At 40.2% G+C, this 19,559-nt stretch overlaps 1 protein-coding gene across 1 annotated transcript; it reads left to right on the top strand.

The window, feature by feature from the left end:
- Nucleotides 1–5,246: 5,246 nt before the first annotated feature.
- Nucleotides 5,247–16,260, top strand: LOC127221699 (transmembrane and coiled-coil domain-containing protein 5B). Its single transcript, XM_051183720.1, has 11 exons — nt 5,247–5,281; nt 5,951–6,100; nt 6,417–6,534; nt 6,839–6,889; nt 7,355–7,423; nt 9,023–9,079; nt 9,613–9,672; nt 10,203–10,267; nt 14,797–14,872; nt 15,146–15,189; nt 15,989–16,260. The coding sequence occupies exons 1-11, from the start codon at nt 5,247–5,249 to the stop codon at nt 16,185–16,187; spliced, it is 924 nt and encodes a 307-aa protein (XP_051039677.1). The 3' UTR covers nt 16,188–16,260.
- The last annotated feature ends 3,299 nt before the right edge of the window (nt 16,261–19,559 follow it).

The following is a 19,559-nucleotide window of genomic DNA, read 5'->3' as shown; positions in this document are numbered from 1 at the left end:
TAGCTATGGGATCAAGTATCTGTCCTATTTTGCCATTTACAACTTGCTATAAGTGTACCCACAAGAATAGCTGTTGTCTCCAAATATATTTGCACTACGCTCATTCCAGGCCATATTCTGTAAGTAGATGTGACTTTTTACTATCTCATGAGAATTCTTAGGTTATGACTAGCATTGTCCATCTGACAGTTAAAGGTTAAGTGTTCTCAGCCAATGGAGAAGACAAGGTGACAACAAGGTTTCCTTAATAAACACTATTATATATTGATCACAGAGAAGAAATCAGATTTTGAGGTATTCAAGATCCTAATGGTAGCATTTTTCTGATCTTAAGTGAACCCAGCATTTTAATAGTTACTCTGGGATTCGTTGCTTTTAGTGTTCTCTAAGATACTAGTGATACCATGGTAAAAGCATTTTATAATGATAGTTTAGAGGATATGATTTTTTGTATGAGCCACTTGTTATATTTCCATTCAGCCAACATAGATAATAATAACAACTGTGCAATTTGACTATTGCTCCAGGGAAAATCTCTTAATAATATAGAAATTTTCATTTAGTTCTCTTAGTTTTGATTGACAATTTAGTCTTAATGTTATGAAAAACTATATAAGATACAAAAGAATAGGTCTCTTCTGAACCATAAAATATTCCTTTTGTCACATATTTGTATATGAGGCAGGGCACATAAGATCTTTTAAAACATGTTAAGTCCATCTTTTTAATAATGTTCAGATACATAATCTAAAAATTAAAAATTGCCTCTTCACTCTTGAAAGACAGAGTTAATTCCTGACACAACAATGATACGTCTAAGCACAGTGTGATATTTGTAAAGAATTAAAATAGAATAGCAGCACAAACCCTTCTGATTTACGAGATTTCAAATGTAAAGGTTAAAACTACATTCTGAACCCACACAAATTATCACAGAGCCCCACCACTACCTTGCTCCTGGGGCAAAATAGAAGCAGTTTTCAGTAAGATAAACAGTTGAAAATACAAAGTCATAGTTTGAAAGAGAAAACAGGAGACTTCAGTCTGTTTTTCGAAGTCACAAAAGCGCAGAGTTCCCTAATGCAACATCATAAATGCACAGCTAGGGATTTATGATTAGACTCACCTAAAAATGAGAATGTTTTAAGGTCTGCATCACAAGGATATAGATGGTACTATGGCATCTACTTGCTTACAGGGTATAAAAAAAACTGTATAAAACAGTCAAGTGAGAACTTGATGCACATTTATGTGAGTTGTTTGTGGGTTATCCACTGTAGAGATAAACCAGAGAAAAAGAACTCACAGTTATCCTGAAAAGGTTTGATCTTGATTGATGACATGTGAATGAAAATATATATAAATGCACCTCAGAAAGATCTGGATAGATCTTACTAATTAGGTATGCACACTCACTAGCTAAGGGCTACTGAAGCTAATGACATGCAGAACTATAAAACTCATAGAAGAAATATCTTTGGAGTAGGGGCTTGCCAAAAGCATCATCCACAAAAGAAAACATCTATAATGAACATGCAAATATTAGAAATCTGCTTTGTGAGACCTCTGTTCAGAGGAAGAAAGGACAGAGATGGGTGATGGCTCAGTCGTTAAATTGATTGGCATACAACATGGAAGCATGCCCCTGAAATTCCAGTGCTGGAGAGGTAGAGAAAGGTGTATCCTTGCAGCTTGCTTGCTAGTCAATCTAGACAAATCCATGAGATCCAGTTAAGCAAGAGTCCTCATCTCAAAAGCTGAGGTAGAGAGTGAGTGACAAAGATACTCTGTATTAACCTGTTGCCTGTACACACATGAAAAGATATGCTCTCTCTCTCTCTCTTATTCTCTCTGTCTCTCATACACACACACACACACACACACACACACACACACACACACACACACACACACCAAACAAAATGAGGATGAAAAAACAAATTAAGCTATAGGCTGGAAGAGAATACCTTCAAATCATGCTAGACAATTGGTTTATGTGTAGACATATGGGTAACATCGCTACCCGTAGAGAAATTCAAATTAAGATACTATTGTTCTGTGACTATAAAACTGTCAGAGTAACTAAAGTCAATTAGTAACAACATCAAATGCTAGTAATTATGTTGAAGAAATAGAGCTGTGATGCCTTTAGTGATAGAAGTGTAAAGTGTAGTTAGCTTCAAAAAACAATTATATGTTTACCATACAACAAAGCAACCATCCTCCTGGACATTTAATATGTGTGCATGTGGAGTCCAGAGTTCATTGTTAGGTGTCTTCCATTATTACTATCCACCTTAGGTTTTGAGACACGGTCTGTTACTGAACATGGAGTTTACTGGTTCAGTGAGACCAGCTAGCCAGCAAGTTAGCCAGTTTCTGTTGCTGGGACTGGTTGTTTGGTATTTGGGAACATGTTGATGTATCAGTGTGGTAGCTGAGTGGAGAAAGGATGATGAGGTCACAGAAGTGGTCTCTGCTTAAGAGTTACATTCTTGGACACAGTGGTGTCAAAGACCATTTCAGGGACTGAAAGTCAGAGCAATTTGTCTCTAGTAGATTTGATTTAGATCATCGAATACAACATTGATGGGAGTTTGTTTACAGGAGTATGTCTAGCTTATATTCTATTGATATTTCTACAATTCTGTATCCTACCTTATCTTAGTATAGAGAAGAATTCTAGGATGCTTGTCATGATGACACTGATATGTTAAATTCCATCTACTCCTGCAATAATGTAAGACCTCAAAAAAATAAAGAGGGAATTCTGTAGGAGTAGACAGTGGAATTGGGTCTCTGGACCTAAGGCTCCTCTTTTTTCCTTCCTGTTTTGCCTTCTCATCTTATATTCCTGTCACTATCCAAACATTTGGTGCTTTCCCAGTGAGCTAGAGGACCAGTTCAGGGCAGAAGGATAAGCTGTTTTTTTATATTTTATTTTTAATTCAGTTTCATTTATTATTCTTTTCTTATTTTACATATCAATCCAAGTTCCCTCTCCCTCCCTCCCATGCCCCCCTTCCATCCCATTCCTCCCCTTCCACTCCTCAGGGAGGGTGATGCCTTCTAGAAGGGATCAACAAAACCTGTCAAGTCATTTGGAGTAGGGATTAAGCCCTCCCTCCTGCCTCTAGGTTAGGGGAGTGTCCCTCCATGGGGAATGTGCTCCCAAAGTCCTTTTGTGCACCAGGATACGTTTTATAGCTCCCAAAGCCTTGTGTGGTAAGAACAAAGGTTCAGATCCCATTAATATTCTTCTGGCCTTCTGTCTGACTTTTCTACCTCATACCCTTTGGACAACTCAATGGAAATTCACGTTTTGAATTTTACTGCAATATCTTGTGAACATACCACACAGAGATCATGGAAGAGAAATGAAAGTGATCATAACCACTGTTGAGTCAAGAGAAGATGTGAATGTGTTCCATAGAGCAGAAGATATTTTAGGTATGTCCAAATTTGTTCTATAGGACCTATTCCTATTTTGTAAAACCCTGAAGTTCTGGGCTCTCCCACTTTGTTACTGGGATGACAACACGATGTCACTATCCCACTATGACATGCTGCCCCACCCAGCCAGAGAAAACAGCCCAGTTACATGTGGAGACTCAGTAAGGTAACCCCTTGAGTGACAGTCTTGGCATCTAGCTGGAAAGGAAATCTGTTTGGAACAGAAGAAATCTTTGTTGAAAATAGAAAGTTGCATTTCAAAAGGTATTAGCACAGTTTGGGATTTCTTGTGGGTAAAGAAACTTCTGGAGGAAAAGGAAAATGGAACAGAAATGATTAAAGGAAGGAGGTGGGAGATGAACTTCAAAAGGTATTGAATTGAAGAGCTTTAAAGCAGGATGAGGAATGTGAAAGAGGAATGGCTTTTTGGAATTCTGCCTTCCTGAGACTGAACATGGTTCTGCTGCAATGGTTATTAAATACCAGCCTTTGGGTCTGACTTAAAACTTGATGCTTCTGTATTGTTCCCAGGAATTGTGTTGTATTGTTGAATCTGCTATTTCATGATCAACTCAGCCTTTACTCTCTAGAGATTGTTGAAAAGTTGCAAAGTAATAGGCTAATAGGAATCAGGTGGCCAATTTCTCCATTCTTTTTGTTTTGTTTTGTTTCCTGAGGGCTTGAGTTAGAAATAAATTCTTTTTGTATTTGTCAATAGGCATACATGAGTCTATTACATATTCCTTAAAATTTTGCCCACCAGTGTAAGTGCAAGCAGGAAATGGAAAGGGTCAAAAGAGAAGAAATTTTTAAAGATTTCTACATTCCATGTGATTGGTTTCTAAGTTCCCCAAATCAAGCTATGATCTAGTTTGCTGAAATTTAGTTTGTATAGAAAAAAAGAGAGATACCATAATAGAGGAAGCCATTATAGGTTTGAAGGGAAAACTGACTCTAGAGAAATGTCCAGAGACCTACAAGACTGACTCCAGCTAACAATTTGAGCAACAGTGGAAAGGCTACCATAAATGCCCCTTCATGATAATGAGATTGATGACTAACTTATCCACCATCATAGAGCCCTCATCTAGTAGCTGATGGAAACAGAAGCAAACACCCACAGCTAAACACTGAGCCAAACTGGAATCCAGATGTAGAGAGGGAGGAAAAGACCAGGCTACAGAAACACACAGGGACACCTGACCTGAAGAAGGAGGAGCCAATGGGCCCCCAGACTAATAGCTGGGAAACCAGCATTGGACCCCCTGAACATGGGTCTCAGTTAGAAGGCCTGGGCAGTCTAAGGGATCTCTGACTGTGGAACCAGGATATATCCTTAGTGCACAAAAGGATTCTGGGAGCACATCCCCCATGGAGGGATATTCCCTTAACCTAGAGGAAGGAGGGAGGGTCTAGTCCTTACTCCAAAAGACTTGAGAGATTTTGTTCTCTCCTGGAAGGCATTACCCTACCAGTGGAGTGGGGGGTGATGGGAGGGTGGTCCGGGGGCATGGGAGGGAGGGAGAGAAGGAGAGAGAGAGGGAGGGTAGGAGGGAGAGGGTACTGGGATCGATATGTAAAATAAGAAAAATGAATGATGAATAAATAAATAAATAAATAAAATGTTGAAACTGATTCTGGAAAAGTAAGAGCATACAGAATGTTCAAACTTGATTCTGCCTTGCCCAAAGAGTGTCTGACTTTTGCCAGCTTCTTTTTGGGTAATGACATGCTGGATAGTAGGACCTTCCTTCCTGTGACAGATGTCTGTATTCACATCTAGGAAGCCAACGATGGAAGATGTTGGACAGAACCCATTGGAGGATGGGTAAGTAATACAATAGGGATCTAGAAGGATGACTGCTCTAGAAGTTTTCAGCAATCCAGACCATAGTTGTGAAGGATGCTCTGTCCTTAAACCTGAGAGGGTCTTAGAAGAAATTTCAGTTCCATCTTCCCTTCATCATACTGCTATGGTGGGATTCTGCAAAATCTGTCCAGTCACCCAGCATGTTTGCCTGGGTTAGGGGAAAGATCCATTCCCTTCCCTTTTTCCCTCCCAACCTAGGCTTCTGACAGACTAAACAGAAAATATCCAAGTTTGTGACAAAAGACTTAAGAAAATTTCTTTCATTTTCTATCTTTAAATGCCTTAGAAGTATTGCTTAGATTCCACATTCCCCATGTAAAAATTTTGGAAGTGAGCTAGTTAGGGTACAATAATATACATACATACATACGTATATAGATAGATAGAGATGTTTTTCTTTTGCTCACAAAGGATTTGCACTCTAGTATCACTTATATTTAAATTTAAAATGTGATATGTCATACATTTATTTTATGAGAAACACCAGAAATTGGTTTATCATGGGGAAAAATTCAAACCAATTAGGCACATAAATGATAAGAGACTGGAGAGTGAGATTCAGGGATGTTTTCTTGGGATTCTAATGTTCTGATATGAATTTAGTTATGAAGACATTTCTTCCTGTAGGCATGAGATAACAGAAATATCAAGTTTAGAAGCCATAAAACAAAACCTCAACTACCTGAACGCGGACCTTGAAAAGGAACTACAGAGGCTGGACGAGGCCAATCAGATTCTTTTCAGAAAAATTCAAAAGAAAGAAGAATCTATTCAAAGGTCAGGCTTTGCCTTTGGTGAAGGAGAAGGTCAGGTGGTTTCCATAGATTAGAGGGAAGTGGAGCTTCTCAAGTGATATCTATAGGTTAGAAGGGAGCAGAGAGGGCTTTCACTTCCCTGGTGGATAGCTCAGTGTGTTATTTAAATCCTGAAACATGAGCTGTGATGCTTCAAAAAGCTTCTTTTTTACAAATCTTAGCACCCAATTTCTTCATTTAGTTGACGTTTTCTTGTTACTGAAACTCAAGATGTTGGCAGTGTGGTTTTGGTGGCAGCTTCTTTAGGACTGAGCCACACCTGAGTAACTGTTTTTCAGTCTTGAAAGAGATATTGCCCTGTCCATTGGGAGAGTCCCAGAGAGGGATGACTTCAGTGAGATCATAATACAGAAGGAGAATGCCCTGAAGGACCTGAGGCTGGAGACAGCAAAGCTGGTGAGAGGGGCTTCTAAATGGCCAATGCCTTCCTCGTTGATCATTCTGTTCTTATCTCCAGAGGCTCTGCACAGGCTCCACCTCTGTGGCTACAGAAATCACAGCTGCTTGGGAGAGCGCTGTGGCAATGAAGCACTAGGCATGGGGACAAGACCTTGGTTCTGTCGCAGATCTGCCATGTCAGACCAGGGTGCACTTTTTTTAAACTGATACACTCATCCTTACATATTATTTATATGACCTTTGTAAAGAAAACAATTGAGAGCAGAATCTGTTTGTCTTTTTAAATTCCTTCTTCCTACAGGAGAAAAAGAATAAGGTCCTAAGCAAAAATGTCATAGAACTTCAGAAGAAGGTAAGGAGATACCCCAGGTAGTAAAGCATCCCACTTCCTACAACACTGTCATTACAAAAGAAATACTGGTGGAATGGGCAGGGGACATAAGAGGTAAGTTCTATGCATATATATATATATAATATATATATGCACAGTAATATGTAACCACATAAAATATAGATTTTTTTATATAATACACACAAATGAACACATTTCTCACTCAGAGTTCATCCTTGAAATGTGACTGATTTTTAAAGACTGCTAATAGAGTTGTTGTCTTCCTGGACTCTCTAGTTAGAAGTAACATTTCTGTGCTCCACACCCCAACACCTTCAGAATCTTTAGACAGACATATTTCCATCTGGTGTTCAGTACCCAAATAGTAACCACAATCTTTCCACTGGCTAAGACCCCAGAGTCTAACCTTATCCTACCTCATCCATTTGCCTTGATGAGTTCACAGTTATTGGAATGATATTTCAGATTTCAAGAGGACATAAGAATACTGCCCCTGATCCAGAAACCCTAAAAAATAAAATAGCAGAATTGAAGGTGAGTAGAATAGCAAACTGGGAAATTTTGTTGCACATGTATCGGAGGCCTGGGTTCTGGGAGGCTGTTTTCATAGACTATCCTAAGTGTGACACTAGACACATCCATGTGTGTATCAAAGAAGAGCCAGAGTCCTTTCTTCCCATAGGCAACATAACTCTAGCTTTCACACTAGAAGCAGAGGTGACAAGGGTCATCCTAACACTAGTGTTTACACTAGACAAGGGTCATACTAACACTAGCTTTCACACTAGAAGCAGAAGTGACAAGGGTCATCCTAACACTAGCTCTCACAGTAGAAGCAGAGGTGACATGGGTCATCCTAACATTGGTATTCACACTAGAAACAGAGGTGACATGGGTCATCCTAACACTGGTGTTCACACTAGAAGCAGAGGTGCCTACATTGACTTCAGGAGGAGGGAATGGCTCAAAATCCTCATCAGTTAACGGAACACATTCCAAAACTTTACTAGGGTCTTCCCTGGATATGTTTATATCTAAATGAGGACAACATAAGTACAGACATTCAAGTAGAAAGAAAATGTGAATTCTCAGTTATATAAGGATATATCAATAATGTTATACAGTTCACCAAGCTGTGGTTTATGAAGAAAATTTTCTTTTCAAATTTCAGTTCATATTTCTACTCTACTAGAAAGCAAAGCAGCTGAGATTAGTTTTTTTTCTTATTTAAATCAGAAACAAGCTTGTTTTGCATGTCAATCCCAGTTCTCTCTCCCTCTCCTGTTCCCCTTCCCCACCAACCTCCTATCCCATCCCTTTCTGCTCCCCAGGGAGGGTGAGGCCTTCCATGGGGGATCTTCAAAGTCTGTCATATCGTTTGCAGCAGGGCCTAGGTCCTTCCTGGTGTCTGGGCTGAGAGAGTATCTCTCTATGTGGAATGGACCCCCAAAGTCCATTTGTACACTAGGGATAAATACTGATCCACTACAGAAGTCCACAGACTGCCCTGTTCTCCTAACACCCACACTCAGGGTGTCCTGGGTCTGTCCTATGCTGGTTTCCCAGCTATCAGTCTGTTCAGGTCAGCTGTGGGTTTCCTGAGCCTATTGTTTGCACCCCATTGTCTAGACCATTTTGGCATATAGCAGATGTCCAATAGATATTTGTTAAGTGAACAAAACAAACAGGGGACAAAGCCTATTGAGAAGCTCTTCCCAGTTTTAGGGAGCAAGTGTGCCATTAGGCTGAGCCAACCATCAAGCACCCCACTGTCTGCCTTTCTCTGAAAAGGTGGGATGTCTCCTATGACCCTCATGTGGTTTAGAGAGCATTTGGGCACCATCCTGAATGAGTGGAAGAAAAAGACTGGTCAGGAGGAGGAAGAATGGCCACATTCACTGGAGAGTCTGCCTATTAAGGGTTACATGTCAGCTCTGCCATTCTGAGACTTTGTTGCATATCTAACATATGTGCTTTTGTTTCCTGGTCTGTAAAACACTAAATGGCCATATCCTCTCTTAACTGTTACTTGTCCTCAATACACCACAGCCACTCTGAGATTGCTTTCTGCTAACCTGGGTTGTCCTTGCACAAAGGAATGCTGTTCATTTTCTGCTATTACCATCTTCCTAGGTGAAACTACAAAATTTAACCGAGTCCTGTGTGCAACAAGAGGAGGAAATAGCCAAGGTTGGATTAGACCACTGCCTTTTCCACTAAGTGTCTACCTAGGGCATAAATAGGCTGAAAGCCTGAGGCTCTTCCGAAAGGGTTTCAGGCATGGGAGGGATGGAGCAGCAAAACCTGGCATGTGAATTTCTGATTCACAAGCAGGTGGTGGAAAAAAAGAAACCCAAAACCAAAACAACAAAAAAATCAAAACAAACAAAAACTGTTCATTAAATACTGGCCATTTGTAAAATATTCATCTGCTCCCAAATACCTTGTAGAATACCAAATCTAATAGTCCTATTGCATTCTCTCCTATTTTCCAGAGAGGCACAGGACAATGCTGGTGAAGTTTTGCCCTTTCTCCACTCAAACTTAGGTCCTATGCCTGAATGATGAGGTCACCTTTTGCAAGGTGGTTGTTTTCCCTTTAAGTAAGGAAATGCCATGTAACCAGCCATATGTCCAATGTACAAGGCAGGTTACCAGGGAAGCAGCCAAAACTTGGTACATATTGAACTCATGAGGTTTATTTGCTTTTCTTTTTCTTCTAGATGGAAAGTGACTACCAATCTGTAAATCAGCTCTGTGAAGATCAGGCCCACTACATAAAGGTACAATGTTACTGGGGAAGTCAGAATGGAGGCAGATCTCCCCAACTCAGGAGACAGCCATTTTCTCATTAGGCTACCATATGCAGTGGGGAAATGGCTTTTACTCAACATGATGATCACTGAACATGAGTGTTCTAGACAATGTGTTGAACTCGTCATACAGGGTTCCTCAATGCATTTGCTTAGTGTTTTAATGTTTTTATAAACTCATTTGTCTAGTAAGTCTGAGGAGTTCCACGGAGAACACTAGGGCTTTGGGGAGCTAGGTTACCTGATCTGGGAACTCAGTTTAGGTTAGATCTGAGATTTGAGTATGATCAAGGTCTGGAAGAGGAACTTTTGTTCTTATATGCCCATCCTGTCACTCGTACCTCTACTTTTTTTTTTTCATTAGAACGCCCCCTACTTTGTGCACCCTGTTGTGGTGAAGTGTTTAGAATATTGGGAATTTATTTTAGTGGAATATTCCTATGGGTGACTTTTAAATAAAGACAAAAATTCTTGTTTATGATGTCCCCTCCCACGGGAAGAAATACCAAGAAATTCTGAGGGAGATGGAGAAGAAGCAAGAAGTGATGCTGCTTGAAAAAGAAATGTAAGTTTGGGAAACAACCTCTGCCTGGTGGGCTGCAGGCAGTTCACTGCATGGCAAGGCATTAGAACAGCTGGTGTTACTGAGTAAAGGATCCACAGCTGGTCATTCCTGGAAACCTCTACGCATGCTCCAGACATCAGCACTCAGACTGCTCTCCCACCCAGTAACTGGGACCTGACATGTTTTCATGATGCTCTTTTCATGTATCGTTAGTTGAATGCAGTGTCCCCATCACTACTAAAGCTATGTTCAGAGATGAACAATCATAGCAAAGAGATATTACATGTAAGGTGAAAAAATTACTAGCATCTGTGTGTATCACAACCTTTCTCAGGACATTTGACACAATGGAATGACCAGAGATCTATGGATGTGTTACATAGAACTTGACACACTTTCTGTTTATACTTATTAATTGTATTATATGTGATACAACATGCATAGGCTGCACACAACTTAAATACATAGCTGTTAGCTTTTTCTATATGTATCCACATTAGTATCACTCAGATCTACATGTAGAGTATCATAAGCCCAGAAGTTCCTTGGACCCCCTACCTTGTCAATACCCCTTACAAAGGTAACCACTAGTCTGATTATTTAAAAACTGTATCCTAGATGTTTTCTATAAATTCAATCTGTATTCTCTATGTCTGGCTTTCACTGAGGCTTTTCTCTATCATGTGATTTTCTCCTTATAATATTCCATTGTACGAATATGATATAATTAATCTATTACTGATGAACATTTGACTATTACAATTCCCTATAAAACATCCTTATGTATGCCTTTTGATAAATGTATCCTTCCATTTTTGAGGGGTTATTGGATACACACATCTTTGTTGTACTAGATGAAGCAATGTTTTTAGTGTCCATATCAATATTCTCACCCATGAGAACTGTACAAGAATTCTGAGCTGGAAGATGGCTCAGAGGGTAAAGATGCCATCCCCCCCTTTTTATTATTCTTTCTTATTTTACATATAGATCCCAGTTCTCTCTCCCTCCCATCATCCTATGTCCCCTGATCTCCCCTCCCCTCACATTCCCTACCAACTCCACAGGGAGGGTGAGGCCTTCCAGAAGGAATCATCAAAATTTGTCAAGTCTTGGAGTAGGACCTAGTCCCTCCCTCCTGTCTCTAAGTTAAGGGAGTATCTTTCCATAGGGAATGTGCTTACAAAGTTCTTTTGTGCACAAGAGATATATCCTTGTTCCACTCTCAGAGGTCCCATAGACTACCCAGGACTTCTGAGACCCATGTTTAGGGGGTCTGAACTGGTTTCCCAGCTATCAGTCTGGGGTCCATAAGCTCCATCTTGTTTAGGTCAGATGTCTCTGTGGGGTATTGTAGCCTGGTCTTGCCCCCTTTTCTCATCACTCCTCCCTCTGCAATTGGATTCCAGGAGTTTGTCTCAGTGTTTAGCTGTGGGAGTCTGCTTCTGTTTCCATCAGCTACTAGATAAGTGCTCTAAGATGGCATATAAGTTAGTTATCAATCTCATTATCAGGGAAGGGCATTTAAGGTACCCTCTCCACTATTACTCAGATTATTAGTTGGGATCATCCTTGTAGGTCTCTGGATATTTCTCTAGTGTCAGTTTTCTCTTCAAACCTATAATGGCTCCTGTTATAGCATCTCTTTTCTTGCTCTTCTCTATTTGTCCCCATACTCAATCTTCCTCGTCCCTCATGTTCTCCTCTCTTCTCCCGTTCTCCTTTTCCTAACTCCCTTTCCCCTTCTGTGGGGTACCTTGTATGACTCTTTTAGGGTCCTCCTTGTATCCTAGTTTCTCTGGTGGTGTGAATTGTAGGCTGGTGATCCTTTGCTCTATGTCTAAAATACATATATGAGTGAGTACATACCCTGTTCCTCTTTTTATGACTGGTTAACTCATTCAGGATTGTTTCTTAAAGTTCCATCCATTTTCCTGCGACTTTCAAGATTCCATTGTTTTTCTCTGCTGAGATCCATGTCTATCACCATGCACAAAACTTAAGTCCAAATGGATCAAAGGCCTCAACATAAATCCAGCCACACCAACCCTCTTAGAAGAGAAAGTGGGAGGTATCCTTGAACAAATTGGTACAGGAGACCACTTCCTGAACATAACTCCAGTAGCATAGACACTGAGATCAACAATTAATAAATGGGACCTCCTGAAACTGAGACATTCTGTAAGGAAAAGGACACAGTCAACAAGACAAAACAGCAGCCCACAGAGAGGGAAAAGATTTTCACCAACCCCACATCTGACAGCTGATTTCCAAAATATACAAAGAATTCAAGAAGCTAGTTACCAAAACACCAAATAACTCTATTAAAAAGTGGGATACAGAATTTAATGGAGAATTTTCAATAGAGGAATCAAAAATGATTGAAAGACACTTAAGAAAGTGTACAACATCATTAGTCATCAGGGAAATGCAAATCAAAGCAACTCTGAGATACCATCTTACTCTTGTCAGAATGGCTAAAATCAGAAACACCAATGACAGTTTATGGTGGAAAGGATGTGGAGAGAGGGGAACACTCCTCCACTGCTGGTGGGAGTGCAAACTGGAAATCAGTATGGCAGTTCCTCAGGAAAATGAGAATCAGTCTACCACAGGACCCGGCAATTCCACTCTTAGGCACATACCCAAAAGATCCACATCCATGCAACAAAGACATCTGTTCAATTATGTTCATAGCATTATTTGTAATAGCTAGAACCTGGAAACAACCTAGATGCCCCACAACTAAAGAATGGATAAAGAATATGTGGTACATTTATACATTGGAAAGATGCCATTCCTATTTGCTTATTGTTTTTCTCAGGCCTTGAGTTCAGTTCTCAGGAGAATGACTCTTCTATGATTTCCCCCAGATATTTTATTTATTGTTTATACTTGCCCTCATCTGAAATCTATCCTTCCTGTGTCCAACTAGCCCTGTATATTCTTTAAACTTTTAAGTTTTAAGTACTTAAAAGTTTAAAGAGTTGATTTTATTTCAGTTGGTACCTTCTCATTTTCTAGGTTGGGAGACATTATGTATGTGAGCCTGTTTTTTATGCATTATTCTGTACAATTAATCTCTGTCCTTTTACCTATACTGAACTACTTCACTATAGCTTTATATTTAGTCTTAACATATGGTAGATATAATCTGCAAATTTTTCCACTCTTATTTAAGGTTATTTTGGCTATTTTTGAACCAACAAATTTCAATACAAATATATTTTTTTTTCTTGCACTGCAAGTGGCCACATGTTCCTAAAGGAAAGCCTTGATGGACAATTAACTCCTCTGTGTGCTTCTCTTTACTCAAGACCTTATTTTCCTTTGACTCCTGACTGTCATCTCCATCAGTAGTGCATTTTGCCCAGTTTTATAGTTACTTTTGGAATTGTGATGGCCTAACACAAACTACTCCATCGTGGAAGAGCAAGGAGTTTGTACCAAATTCTCCCTTTACCCCTTTATTGATTACTATAAAAGAAAATACCCGTGAAAATCATGTATAAGCTTACTGGATTAATTCTGTAACAGAAAACAATTCTAAATAAAACAAATAAGCTAGCATTGACCAGAAGACTTTGGAGAGAAGAAAATGAGTCAGATGTTAGAGAAGAGTTGGCACTTGAAGAGGAGAATGGCAGAAGTTATTTCCCCCAAAGTTATACCTTATGGCCTGACATCAAGCCAATACATTGTGAGTATTGTATGTATGGAGCAGTTAAAAATAGAATTTAGGACACTAAAGAGAAAGAAGTAAATATTTGGGGAATTTTTGCCTAAAACATGTAGGCTCCTCAGTTCATTTCTCACCACCACCCCAAAAAAGAGGAATACATGTGACATGGAGGCAGAAGTTAGGAGCTATATGGGGAGAAAGGGAATCAATCAGAAAGTAAGTAAGAGGCACCAAGAAGGCAGTTGTAAAGAGGAATATATTAAAAGGAAATATAGTAAATCATGTGTATATAAAAAGGCCATAATGAAACCCATTATATGCTAAATTTGAAAATTGGAAAAGTAATGGGAGATGTCATTCTGTAAATATGTTTCTCTTATTGGTTAATAAATAAAGCACTGTTGGCCAATAGAAAAAGCAAGATAGGTGAGACTAGGAGGAGAGAGGAAGTAGTAGGGAGGAGAGTCAAGATGGAGGATGGAAAGAGAAGAATGCCAGCCCCTTTCTCTGGTAAGAAAAGACCATGTGGAAGTACTTAGATTAATAGAAATGGGTTAATATTTAAGACAGAGCTAGCTGATAAGAAACTAGTAACTGGCCACCAGCTTTATATCTAATACAGCGTCTTTCTGTGCATCATTTGGGGCTGGCGCGGTGGTGGGTCCAGGCTAGCAGGGAGGAAAACTGCTCATAACAGAAAAGAATCAGTCATCTTTCCCAATGTCTTTGGTTGCTGTTTCAACCATGTCACAGGAGTTTCATGATTTAGGAACGCTCTTGGAGTAGTTCCTTGGGTTGTGTTTTCATGGTAACTGGCTCTGATCTTTTCTGTTGTTTTTAAATCCAGATCCAAAGCCCAGAATGACTCCTCCCAAGTAGTGAAACCTGGGGCAACTCTGGAAGAGACCATTCAAAGTGACATGGTGAGTTGTCTGTCTATGCTTGGGCTTTTCTCTGGTCCTTCTTCTTCCTAGGATGTCTCTCTCACTCTCCTCTTTTTAAAAATCCTGGAGATAGAAAGTGGGGTTCTGTTGCCTAGACTACACCATGGCATCTAGACAAAGGCAGAGCCAGGATACAAAGCTGACTGGCTTAACTGCAAGGACTCTCCTTGGAGCCTCCTACCCCCACGCACTGCACTACTTTTCCTTGAGATTCCAGTCACACATAGTGTTCATGTTCATTACTTTCCACAGGAGAAGATCATCATCAAGAAACAGAAGAGGAAGTTTTTGTTAAGGTGAGTGGCAGAATCATGCCCTGGCCTAGTTGGTTCAGGCCACTCTCACTGTGTAGTAGACTTCATACAGGCCAAAAGAATGAGTATTAACATCAAACAGATAGTCATGCCATCTCAGAGTTCTCTGACCTGAGCTCCTATACATGGACTTAGGACAGCGGACTTACATGGTTCTAAATAGCTAGAAGAATTAGCAAAAATCATGGGATGGAAGCTGTAGGCTACATTTCGTTTCAATTCTTCTATTCCCCAGAATGCTCCCTTTTGGTTTTTCAGGGCCTGGCATCCCAAATCTTTGCTACATTCTTGGAAAGAGAAAACAGGGTGCACTGACTTTCATTGTTGTTTTGCTGTGGACTGAAAAATTATAGGGAGAAAATCTTGAATTCTGTCTTTTCTTTTTCAAATTTTTGAAATAAGGAGACTTACCTGCACTTTTTCTAGACTTGCCGTAGGAGACATGAGAGCATCACTGGCCATGAGATTCACAATGTGACCGACCATCTTAAACATTTGCTGTTAACCTGCAAAAGGCCTGCCCTACGTGTAGTACTAAAAGTTTGTCTGTTCTATTGGAAAACTTACATGTCATGAAGGAAATGCTTAATGCTTGACCACTGATTCACTGGTTTTCTGTGTTCTGTTATCTGCACTCACCATCTCTACTCTCCATGCCCTAAGTACACCTGATAGTTTTGCCAAAAGAAAGCAACTCACCATCCATTTACAAGTTCATTTCCCATTGCTTGATGTTAAGTTGTCCAGTTCTGTTACTCTAACGATGAATTCCTCATTACAGGCACTTCCGGTACCTTTTCTTCATGATCATCATCTTCCTTCGGTTATTGGGCTATATACTTTTCCACCTGCAGTACATAAACCCAGATCTTCTTGTGGACACCCTGCCCATGCTGATGAGCAGAAGCACACTGAAGTGGCTGAGGGACATATTGTTTCCCTTCCTTACTCTAGAGGTAGAAGATGTACTACCACATTAATGTCCGGTGACCTGCCGGGCCTCGCATTGCACCCCCAATGGAGGGGCCATGGCTGTGGCCTTGCAATGGTGATGGGGGCCAGGAAGGAACTAGAAGCCTATGACTCAGAGCCTCTATGTGACAGCTGAGCTGTATACTTAATTCTCTTCTGAAGTGTCTCTCTGTCAAATACAGAATGCATTTGACCAGAGTCCATTGTGTTGTTCTGTGCATTCTGGGCCCTTCCTATGTATGCACAAGTTGCCTGTTCTCTTCAGACAAAACAAAAATAAAAACTCCCTGGGACTTCCATTTTCTCTTTATTTTATTAAGGAAATAGTAAAATCACATGTTCATTTGTTAGATTCCCAGGCATTTAGGGAGGCTCACATGAGAACACTAATGGAACTAGACTTAATATAAGACCAGGAGTCTTATATTAATAACAGTATATAGCTATAGATATAGCTTTTTGTGTTAACAAAAGTAAAATTCATAAAATATCTCTAGATACAACAAAATAAAAATGTGTACTTTTAGATACAGCTAAGCAAATATTTTTGATTATCATCAAGTCCTACACTCTAATTCCTCCTGACTGGAGACAGCCATTCCCACTGTCTACCAAAAGCTCCTAGAACCTTCTTTGGGTTTCCAGTAGTCTCCTGTCTTCAACCTGCTGCTGTCATTCCTAAGTGCTCTGACCTTAATTAGTGTCCTCTTTATTTCTGACCAGTCCCCACCCAGCCCCTTTGTCACAGTGGCATTACAAAACAGACTTAGAAAAATAATGAATGCCGTTTTCCAGTGCATCTAAAAGGTGACAACTAAAACCTGGTAGAGTGCGTACTTTCAGGAGAACGGACAAAGTGCTGACGTTGCAGAAGGAAGGAAGGAAGGAAGGAAGGAAGGAAGGAAGGAAGGAAAGGAGGGACACGGAGAAAGCATGAAGTCACCTGTTTAGTTGGTGGCAGAAGCTACCAAGGCAGAGGATCCCCTTTTTGGTGGTATCTTTCAGCACATTCCACCTGTTCTTGCTTTCTGGAGATTTTTTTTCTTTTAGGGCTCATTCTTGATATAGATTTTAGCAGTTTGGTTGAACAACATTGGAGTAAAGGCAACGCATAGAATGTTTTGGCTGCAGACATGATCCTATCTCAGGTTTCTTTTCTGATGCATAAGAAAGTAGAAGGCATGAATAGTCTCTGAATATTTGACTATGTCACAGACAGAAAACAAAACCAAAAAAAAAAAAAAAAACCAAAAAAAACTGACCAACAGCACCCTCTTGTGGCCAAATGAAATGCAAGCTCCGTGCTCTTCAGCTGGCTTCATTGAACCAGCAAGGTGAAGTAGGGAAGATGTCATTCCTGGATGATGATTCTTTGTTTTCTAATAATTCAAATTATTAAGTACTCATTCATTCAGTCAATAATAACTCAAAAACATTGAACATCACTTGGCTAGCCCATATTCTAGAAATTGGAATTATAGGATTGAAGAAAATAGAGCAAATTCTGCCAGAATCATAGCTGGTAAACAGATAAACAATTGGATATACAAATATCAAATGCTATTATATGATATAACTAAGTTAGGTAGCTGGGAGTGCTGAGGAAGAGTGGTCATTAACAAGGTAGCACTATAAGAAAGAACTGGATGAGGTAGAGGAACTGTCTAGATGCCAAGGGCAGTGGTACCCAGAGGGGTTCAGCAGGCACATAGTTGTAAGGGTCTTCTGAAGATTCCAGACCCATACCTCATTAAGACAAGTCTATTTATGGGAATTCTGAGTTTCTTCTGGTTCCTTTCAGGGAAGGACCCAGGTCTTGGACTTTCTATGCTGAAGCTTCAGCATTTGGGGCTTGTATTGGCTGGTTTTATGCCAGCTTGACACAAGCCAGAGTCATCAGGAAGAGAGGAATTATAACTGAGAAAATATCCCTTAAGATTTGGCTGTAGAAAAGCCTGTATGGCATTTTCTTAATAAGTGATTGGCATGAAAGAGTCATGCCTGGGCTGGTGGTCCTGAGTTCTAGAAGAAAGCAGGTTGAGCAAGCCATGGGAAGCAAGCCAGTAAGCAGCACCCCTCCATGGCCTCTGCATCAGCTTCTGCCCTCGCTGCTTTTGATAAATGGTTACTTGGAAGTGTGAAAAAATAAACCCTTTCCTCCCCATGTTGCTCTTAGTCATGGAGCAATTTGTCTGTCCTGAGAAAGCTCTGAGTATGGGCTTCTCTGTCAACATTTAGTATATGCCTTCCAGCTTTTATTTACATGTTCTTCTGACAATATTTTTCTGAAACTGAAGGCTGCCCACAGCATTAGACTGTAGTCTGCCCCATTCTTTCAGGTCCTCAAATCCCAAGTCTTGGAGACAGATCTTCACAGGTCTTCAAAAAGTCCTTTGTAAGGATGGGTAACATTGAGAAACAATGCTCAGGATAAGTGGGATTCAGATGAAGCCTGGCTCTGCAGATGAGCAAAGATTACCAGGTTATTAGAACATTCATTCCCGGCCTTCTTGGTGGAAAACAGGTATGCACACCCCTTCTGCTGAAGAGGAAAGTCTGTGTGCTTAACATTCCTGGTTTCTCTAATGCTTGTCTGTGAGTGTGGCCCTTTACACTTGTCTCCACCCTGCCCCTTCACACCTGACTCCCAGGGTTCTCTGCAGATTTGGAATTTGCTGGTTCCTTGGTTTGGATAACTCAGACTCTAGAAATCATTGTCTGCTGGTTGTAAGCTAGTAAACATATGGTGTAATAGGCCTTGTCTTTGGGAGCCACCAACCAGATCCCACATCAAGACTCAGAGACTTCTTATTAGTTATGAATGTTTGACTTTATCTTATGCTTGTCCCACTAGCTCTTATGACTTAACCCATTTCTCCTCATCTATGTTTTGCCCCCCAGGCTTTTTACCTTTCTTTCCTTCTTCGAATCCTCCTTTCACTGCTTCTTGGGTATGTCTGGATGGCAGTGGCCTGACTTCTTGTCCAAGGCATGTCTCTGTCTTTCTCTTTCTTTCTTCCTCCTCCTAAAGCCTGGATTTCTCCTCCTACTTATTCTCTCTGGCTTCCAGCCCTGCCTATCCCTTTCTTGGCAAGCTATTGGCCATTCACCTTTTTATTAGACCAATCATGTACTTAGGCAGGCAAGATGAACCAGCAATGCATCCTTTCATAATTAAACAGATACAGCATAAACAAATGTAACACATCTTTATGTCATTAACAAAGGCAGCAGAAACAAATGTAGCACACCTTCACATAGTTAAAGTAACATTCTACAACATAAATGTAAAACATCTTTGTCTAGCTAAAATAATATTCCACAACACTATGGTACTTTGCAACAGCAAGCCATGAGGATTTCAGATCCTTTAAGAATAG

The sequence above is a fragment of the Phodopus roborovskii genome, unplaced genomic scaffold (assembly GCF_943737965.1).
Source record: "Phodopus roborovskii unplaced genomic scaffold, PHOROB, whole genome shotgun sequence".
Classification (NCBI taxonomy): domain Eukaryota; kingdom Metazoa; phylum Chordata; class Mammalia; order Rodentia; family Cricetidae; genus Phodopus; species Phodopus roborovskii.
The sequence above is the reverse complement of the archived record's forward strand: the minus strand, read 5'-3'. Positions and strand labels throughout refer to the sequence as shown.